General features: G+C 36.0%; 1 protein-coding gene across 1 annotated transcript in view; it reads left to right on the top strand.

Moving 5' to 3' along the window:
- LOC107718685 (vinculin-like) overlaps nucleotides 1–9,445 on the top strand; it is a 34,621-nt gene that overhangs the window by 9,010 nt on the left and 16,166 nt on the right. The window contains exons 2-6 of the mRNA XM_016525875.1: nucleotides 902–972; nucleotides 3,726–3,876; nucleotides 3,975–4,083; nucleotides 5,449–5,571; nucleotides 6,031–6,191. Coding sequence (XP_016381361.1) covers nucleotides 902–972; nucleotides 3,726–3,876; nucleotides 3,975–4,083; nucleotides 5,449–5,571; nucleotides 6,031–6,191 — 615 coding nt within the window. The remainder of the gene's footprint in view (nucleotides 1–901; nucleotides 973–3,725; nucleotides 3,877–3,974; nucleotides 4,084–5,448; nucleotides 5,572–6,030; nucleotides 6,192–9,445) is intronic.

Raw genomic sequence — 9,445 nt, forward strand, 5'->3', positions numbered from 1 at the left:
GTGTCTGTGTGTGTGTGTGTGTGTGTGTCTGTGTGTGTGTGTGTGTGTGTGTGTCTGTGTGTGTCTGTGTGTGTCTGTGTGTGTGTGTGTGTGTGTGTGTGTGTGTCTGTGTGTGTGTGTGTCTGTGTGTGTGTCTGTGTGTGTGTCTGTGTGTCTGTGTGTGTGTGTGTGTGTGTCTGTGTGTGTCTGTGTGTGTCTGTGTGTGATTATCTGGAATGAAACACTGACTCACAGAAGTGGAAATATTGAAATGAAGCAGTCTTTATGGTCACATCAAACACACAACTAAGGAACCGAGAACTGTTCTTTTGTACTTTCTAAGAGACTTAAATCAGTGTAATTATTGACTTGTTTATATGATGATGTGTCGTTAAAGATACAAATTCACAACAGTTTTGTTGCAATAAATGTACATTTTATATAAAGATCATTGCAAATGTGTGCATTGTGGACAATATAAATTTAAAAAATTTAAAAATGTAGTAAAGAGGTCTCAAACTGTTTGATATAGCACAGAGGTTTCCACTCATTTTTAATAAATAGACATTTATTTTTGGTATCTAAAATATTTTAATATATGCAGCTACTTTTATGAACACCTGATGTGATGACGGAAACGAATCATTGAATCTGAGCTGAATCGAAGAAATTTGGAACTGCTTTTTTGAAGTGAATCAAACTTATCAAGTTTAATTGATTATTTATTTGCTTACCAGTTTGCTTATTTATTTATTATAAAAAAAAAACATTCTAGAAATTATGCAATATATCTCCTTTTGTGCTGCACAGAAGAAATAAGTCCTATATTCAGGAAATTAAACTTCCCAAGCTCTTGTGCTTTTCTATTTTAAATGGTTTATAGGTGTATTTATTGTGTGCTTTGTGTGTGTGTTCAACGCAGGTGGGCAAAGAGACGGTTCAGACAACTGAGGATGCCATCATGAGGAGAGACATGCCGCCTGCCTTTATAAAGTGAGACACACACACACACACACTCTGTTGAAGGTAAAGGTCATGGACAACATGTTAAGTGTGTGTGGTGCTGCGTGAATAATGGCGCTCTGTTTTTGTCTGCATCAGCCTTTTGTTTTGAATGAAAATCTTTATGCAACAGCAACCCTGCAACTCTAACCTCCTCTTCTTTCATCTTATGTTGTTTTTTTAAATGCCATGGCTTTGATTCGCATGGAATGCATGAACTTATGCAAGTCATGAACTTATGCAAGTCGATTACATTGCATGCAAATGCATACCTTGCATGCAATGTTAGCCGCTTTGGATAAATGCACACATGTAAATTTAAATGCACATTCTTCCAGTTAACTCTATTGTCTGTGAATGAGTGTGCTGTGCATGTGTTGTTTGTTGAAGGAGGAAGTGCTCTAATGCAGGTGTGTTGACTATTAAATCGGGTGCGGACATGCTGGAGCAGCTGCGCTCATGAGCAAACACAACAGCACTAGAGCTCTTCTACATGTGTTACTGCCTCAGAACGCATACAGAGCCTCTGCATTACTCTTGAATTATGGAAAATAGTTGTATAGATCATTCAGAATTATTGGTGTTGTTCAGTATATAGATTGTTCACACTGAAATTGATTTGCATCTACATACGAACCGGAGTTGTTCATTTTAAATGAGACTTGAGCATGTAACAATGTATCAAATGTTTGCATTAAATCACTGCTCATTTGCATAAACAATTGTGCTCAACTTAAAGGTACAGTTCACCCAATTGGTTCCAAACCCGTATGACACACACACAAAAAAAGACATTTTAAATAATACATTAGTTAGTCTTTTGCACTCTTAAAATTGAGACTCGCACTTTTAAGATTCAAAAAGGACAAAAAGCACCATAAAAATATCATAACAATAGTCTAAGTCGTCTGCATTGTCTTGCTGCTTTTGTCTCTTTGGTTGTATGTTGTCTTTAAAAAATACTGGAACTCAATGATTTTCATGATACTGAATCTTCTCAAAGTCATTTCTTTTGTCTTATTCAACAAATGAATTGTGATTTTGTCCTTTAGGCTTGTGAGACTGGAGCTTTCAAGCTCAAACAGGACAAAAACACCATAAAAAAAATCATAACAGTATTTCAGGTTTTCTAAAATCTTCAGTAATACTGATACTCTTCATCTCCAGTGGGATGTTAAGCGCTGTGAACAGATCGAATCAGTGAGTTGAGCTGAATCAGTTCGATTCATGAACAAATCATTTAGAGATTCTATATAATGAATTAGTAAATCAGCTAAATGATTCAACTCCGTAAAATCCCTTCAAATCTCCAACTCTCATTGAAAATGAACAGCTTTCGGCTGATTGATCACTGCAGATGACTGTCAGTGCGAACGTCCCTTAGGATGCAGTCCAGCAGCTGGGAAATCTCCAGCGATTTACCCAAACATCTGTGTATCACAGTGCTGTTTAGAGAATAACTAAATAAAACAAAGCAGGAAATAGCTGAAAATGTCCTGAACCTTGATGACATGCCACAGACATGCTGTTTTTGTGGGTGTTTTTGGGCTGTTTACTCAGACGTCGTGTCATTCTTGTGGTTGTGTTGTACTCAAACTTGATTTATGTACAATAATGATATGTCACACAAGTCTGAAAGCCTTTAGCTTTTCGCAGAGGTGCAGACGAGACGCTCGTGCGCAGCTGCATTGATCCTGAAGCTGCTTTGAGTCCTGCATGAATTCATTCTGCTGTGCTCAGATCCCTGAGTCAGGAGGAGTGGACCGATTACTGGAAACACTGACACACATAATGGACAGCCTGTGTTTCCCTCTAAATATAGTTTGTGTTCGTGTGTGGCCTGGTGCAGTAATGCTGATTAAAATACATATGCATTACTGTAGCCTACACATACACACACTGTTGTGACCTTGCTATCCTGTCTCACACACACACACACAGCTGTGGTCTGTCCTGCCACAGAGAAATATGACACCAGTCTCCATTCTGCAACTACAACAAAACCCTCCTGACGACAGTCGGACACAGATGAATAGGACATAAGTGTGTGTGTGTGTTGTGGGAATTGGGGCCTAATAAGTCACTCCTACGTGATTTAGGGCTGCTGACTGTGAATGAAAAAACATGCATGTGGGACCGACAGTGTTGGGGAGTGACTAAAACTAAATCTGTGAAAAATAAATACGATAAAGAATCAGAATTTGTAGTGCATATGATCTGTGTGCACTGAAATTTCAACATTCGTTGATCTTTTGCATCCAGTTTTTATGCGTGCAAATGTAAACAGTAGGTTTTCTGTGATGTTCTGCATTGTTGTCGTTCCCATTTCTACTGATCTGTCACTGAGATAATTTTATCTAGCTGGTTGACATAGAGGAGGGTTTGTCATATTTGCAAAAATGACTTGCATTGTATGCACTGATGCATTGAAAATTGCAAACCAATCAGTAATGTTTTCCTGCAAATGTGTTTATGAATTTGCATTATAGCTGTATACTTTCCAGATTGCTGATTATTTCTTTTCGGTATTTCCTATTTTAAATTGGAATAATATTTCACATTATTACAGTTTTTACTGTATTTTTGATCAAATAAATGCACCCTTGGAGAGCAGAAGATACCTCTAAGTTACTCCTAAGATACTGAGTGTTTATAGCGTCACTATACAGTCAGATGAATGTGTAAGCATAAGAAAGGCAGTAACTAACTCTCTCTCTCGCTCTGTTTGGTCTTGTTCTCTGTAGGGTTGAGAACGCGTGCACTAAACTGGTTCAGGCGGCTCAGATGCTGAAGGCCGACCCGTATTCTGTCCAAGCCAGAGATTATCTGATCGACGGGTCCCGCGGGATCCTGTCCGGAACCTCCGACCTGCTTCTGACATTCGATGAGGCCGAGGTGCGATGCTTTTAAAACCGTTTAATGTGTTCAATCCTTTGGGTCTGAGCTTGTGCATCGGTACTGAACACAATACTTGCTCTTTTCCCTGATCTCAGGTTCGTAAGATCATCCGTGTGTGTAAAGGGATTCTGGAGTATCTGACCGTGGCTGAGGTGGTGGAGTCCATGGAGGACCTGATCACTTACACCAAGAACCTGGGACCAGGTATTTAATGTTAAAGTGCATGCTTTATGTGTAGTTATGTGGAGCAGGATTTGGACCAGTAAGATTTGACTGTGGGCGGGGCTTCACACTGTGATGTAATACAAGTCTTGATGATGTGGCTGATTAGGACAAACATGCATGAATTTGGATGAGTTGAGTTATCGCCCTAATGCATGTTGTTGTTTTTTTGTTTGTTTTTTTTCTCGATTTTATTTATTTATTTATTTTTTTGATTTCACTTCTATAATTGTCTCTAATTATTTTTATATTATGTATGTAATTTGTTTCTGATTTGTTTTGTTTTTTGGCTTTGTGAAGTGCATTATAGCTGTAAACTTTCCAGATTGTTGCATTTTAACTTTTAGTAAAGAAAAAATTTTTTTTAAATGCAAATAATAATTACAATTATTTATATTTACAATTATTTATTTATATAGTTACAATTATTTATTATTTAATTATTTAAATATTTCTAGGAAATATAAATATGATGCTGTTAAAATGTGTTTTTTTTTTATTAATACTTTTATTCAGCAAGGATGCATTCAATTTTAAAACATTTAAAATGTTGAAAAAGATTACTATTTCAGATCAATGCTGTTCTTTTGAATTAATCAAATAATTTATTTATCAAATAATCCTCTGAGTTAGTGCTTAATGCTTTGTGTTGCATCTGATTTCTTTACTTATTTATTTATTTAGTTGGTTTTGCTTCTATGATTATAATTATGATGCTTCCTTACGTAATTTTATTCATTTCACACCATTTGCTCATAATCTGTTTTTAATCTGTATTTGGTTTTACATTTACGTTCAGGCTTTGGGAAATGCGTTGTAGTTATACTTTCCAGATTGTTGTATTTTTCCTTTTAGTAAATAAAAATAAAAATAGTAAATCATATTTAAAATATTTACATTAAAATATTTCTAGTAAATATAAATATTAATACACTACACTACTGTTCGAGGGTTCAGTAAGTTTTTTTTTTAAAGAAATTAATAGTTTTGTTCACCAGGGATGCATTAAATTGATGAAAAGTGGCAGTAAAGGCATGTATAATGTTACAAAAGATTTCTATTCCAAATAAATGCTGTTCTTTTGAACATCCTGAGTTATCGCCTAATGCTTTGTCACCATGTTGCATCAGATTTTTTTTTTTTGTGTGTGTGTGTTATGCTGCTTTTATTCATTTCACTAGATTTGCTCATCATCTCTCATTCTGTTTCTGATTTGTCTTGTGTTCACATTAATTTTCTGGCTTTATTAAGTGATCTTGAATGGTGCTATTGGTTAGTATGCAACTTTTAGACTAAACTGGTCAATCAGTAAAAGCGTCACACGTCTGACTGTATTTGCTTCCACAGGCATGACGAAGATGGCCAAGATGATTGACGAGCGGCAGCAGGAATTAACTCATCAGGAGCACAGAGTCATGCTGGTTAACTCCATGAACACCGTCAAGGAGCTGCTGCCCGTTCTCATCTCAGGTCTGATCCGACCTCTGACCTCGCAGATCTAGAGAAACTAATACTTTTATTCAGCAAGGACGCATTCAATTGATCAGAAGTGACAGAAGAGACATTTATAATGTTACGAAAGATTTCTATTCCATATATAAATGCTGTTCTTTTGAACTTTCTAAGCATCAAAGAATGAAGAATTTCCACAAAAATATTGGGCAGCACAACTGTTTTCAACATTGATAATAATCAGAAATGTTTCTTGAGCAGCAAATCAGCATATTAGAATGATTTCTGATTACTGAAGACTGGAGTAATGATGCTGAAAATTCAGCTTTGAACACAGGAATAAATTACAGTTTAACAGATATTCACATAGAAAACAGCTGTTTGAAATTATTATAATATTTCACAATTTTTACTGTATTTTTGATCAAATAAATGCAGCCTTGGTGAGCAGAACGCATCTGTTGTTGTCTCACGCAGGCATCAAGATCTTCGTAACGACCAGGACGTCTCAGGGTAAAGGTGTGGAGGAGGCCCTGAAGAACAGGAACTTCACCGTGGAGAAGATGAGCGCAGAAATCAATGAAATCATCCGCGTGCTGCAGCTCACGTCCTGGGACGAGGACGCCTGGGCCAGTAAGGTGTGTGAGAGGGCAAAGGTCACGGTGTCTTCATGTGCATGCAGGATAAACCCGCCTCACAAACACACCGCGCAGTTTACTGTCTGCTCTCACGCATGCACGGATCTGTGGCTTTATGATGTTTATAACACATTATATATCACACATGCATGCATATGCAATCTAGTGTTGGTTTGAGCATGAAAATATATTACAAAAGTATTTTTAAGTCTAGATTTGAAGGGTGAAGTGTGTAATGTGAACTACTCTGTTTGGTGTTTGCAAATACAGGTGTGTGTGTGTGTGTGTGTGTTGAGCTGGCTTCAGGTTCTCTGGCTGGATTTTGCAGTATAGATTTGAAGTAAATCCTGAGATTTAGGCTGGAAACGGCATGTGCAAATAATAACAAGTCCATCTAGAAGTCCATCCAGATCACTTTTAGACTAAAAATACATTGGAAATGAAGTTTTTGGCCTCAAAGTTTGTTGCTTTTTGCTCACTTGTTCTGGAAAGAGTGAAAACGATGCTGTTTAACAGTTTTGGGAATGAATGTGCTGTAGGAGCTGCTGGCTGATGCATTATTGCATGCATGGAAATATCAGCATATCGGTATGAACCAGTCTCACGAAAACAATCTACCCCAAAAAAACCTGATTTTCTTAAAGAAACAGAAGTATGCTTTAGGACTATCAAGATTTTATGCATTGTGACAATGGAAAAAAGAAAAACATTTTTATGAGACATTTTAGTTTTGAGTTTTTTTTTTTTTTATTATGATGTAAAATCATTTTTATTTAATAGCTTTACAGTAATGTGAATTTATTTAAATTAAAAATTTTTTTTTTTTTTTTTTTTTGCTTACACAACATGATTTTATGCATTGTGACAATTATTGCAATGAAAATTAAGCATATTTTCCTCAAATCTTCAGTACTGTTATGTGTAAAAAAAAAAAATTTTTTAAGTATTTTTATTATCTTAATGTGTCTGGACATTTTAGTTTTGAGTTTCTTTGTAATTATAATATATAATAATTTTTATGTAATGGATTTACAGTAAAGTGACTATTTATAAATATAATAAATATATATAAAATATAAATAATATCACAATGCAAAAAATCTTAACGGCTCTAAAATAGGCTTCATTTTCTTTAAACATGAAATACGGATGAGATTTTGTGAGATGAAATATTGTGAGATTTGCTGATGTGTTTTGGGGAAGTGAGTGTTTGAGGTTGAAGGTTAATGCTTTCAGATGTGGGTTTTGTGAGAGCTAGGCTTGTGGTTGTGAATTTTCTGTGTTTTTCTTTCTTTCTTTATTTCTCTTGTCTCTAAGTGGATCTTTTCACTCGTTCTTGTTCAAATGTGTGCTCTGTTTCTCCTCTCTTGGTTTGTTTTCCTCCCGCTGTAGAAGGTAAGGATCTGTGCGCATGCTCTCTCGCTGTGTGTTAGCAGGTTTGCGCTCGGCTCGGCTCGCTTACATGTGATGATTGGATTTGGAGCGAAGAGACGGCTCGTGTGTGATGCTAACCGAATAGAGCTGCTCGCGGAGAAATACGCCGATCTCACACGTTTGTCTCGCTTTTCTTTTCAGAATCGCCATCACAGAAATAAAACGTTTCCTTTTCCAGCATCAAGTCATCTAAAATATGAAAAAAAAAAAATATTTTAAATGGCATTGAGTATTTAGGGATGCATTGTTGTAGAAATTATTTTTTGTCATTTATTTATGTTATTATAGTAGTTTAATTATTTTGTTATAAGGGAAAACCAATATAGCGGTTCATATGCTCACCAAGGCTGCATTTATTTGATCAAAAGTACAGTAAAAATGTGAAATATTATTAGAATTTGAAATAGCTGTTTTCTATGTGAATATCTGTTAAACTGTAATTTATTTCTGTGATCAAAGCTGAATTTTCAGCATCATTACTCCAGTCTTCAGTGTCACATGATCTTCAGAAATCATTCTAATATGCTGATTTGCTGCTCAAGAAACATTTCTGATTATTATCAATGTTGGAAACAGTTGTGCTGCCGAATATATTTGTGGAAACTGTGATAGATTTTAATTTTTAGGATTCTTTGATGAACAGAAGGTTAAAAGAACAACAGTTATTTGAAATAGAAAACTTTTACTGTCACTTTTGATCATTTTAATGCATCCTTTCTGAATAAAAATATTTATTTAAAAAAAGATACTATTTATAAAAAACAGGATTTATAATGTTAAAATAATAATTGTAATTTATTAACAAAATTATATGCATTTTTATGCATTTAAATAATTTAAAATAATATATAACACACAGTAGAAATGATTGATAACTGTACATGACTTAACTCTTTTGACGTTTAATAAAAAATATTAGGCAAAAATATAATATGAATTCTGCTGATTTAACGCTGGAGAAGGAAGCAAAGGTTTGTCAGGGCCGCTGGACTCACTGATGGCTCTGTTTAATGTTTAACATGTCTCTGTCCTGCTGTAATGTGAGCAGCACTGATCTGTCTCGTGTGTGTGTGTGTCTGTGTTTAATCTTGTATTGCTCTGATATGTAGTGTTATAAATACTGTGTGTGAATGCAGGCTCTCTCACTGCAAGTATTCACTGTAATAATAATATAAAACTCTAATATTGTCAGAATGAAGTGTGAATAACCTGAGCTGACCAGCTTTGGTCATTTCCTGTCTTCCCATCTCCTTCTCTACATCATTTCCTGTCTCCTATTTGTAGCTGTTAAAAAAGCTGCTTAAACCAGCTCAAGGTGGTTTTCCGGTCCCACAATCTCTCTAAAGACCAGCTGAGACCAGAAAACCACCATAGACTGGTTTAAGACTGGTTTTAGACTGGACACAGACAATGCATAGTCCGGGTTTGAGAAGAGCCTGAGTGGAAACGGCTGACAGCATGTGTGTGTGTGTTGAGTGTGTTTCATCATGAGAGTAACTGTGAGGTTTGTGGCTTTGAGTCTGATGTTGCAGAAGTGTTAAACAGCTCGTCTCTGAGGACTCTGATGTGATGCTTTGACATGGACCATCAGTATCCGTATCATTGCACCATCAGCCTCAGTATCACTGAATAAATCACAAGGCAGTTTATGTTTAATTACATATCGTGTGTGAGTGAGTGTCTGTGTGAGTGTGTGTGTGTGTATGTGTGTGTGTGTCTCTGTGTGAGTGTGTGTGTCTCTGTGTGAGTGTGTGTGTGTGTGTGTCTCTGTGTGTGTGTGTGTGTGTGAGTGTGTGTGTGTGTGTGTGTCTGTGTGTGTG

Source organism: Sinocyclocheilus rhinocerous, unplaced genomic scaffold (assembly GCF_001515625.1).
Source record: "Sinocyclocheilus rhinocerous isolate Xijiao unplaced genomic scaffold, SAMN03320098_v1.1 scaffold2921, whole genome shotgun sequence".
NCBI classification, from domain to species: Eukaryota; Metazoa; Chordata; class Actinopteri; order Cypriniformes; family Cyprinidae; genus Sinocyclocheilus; species Sinocyclocheilus rhinocerous.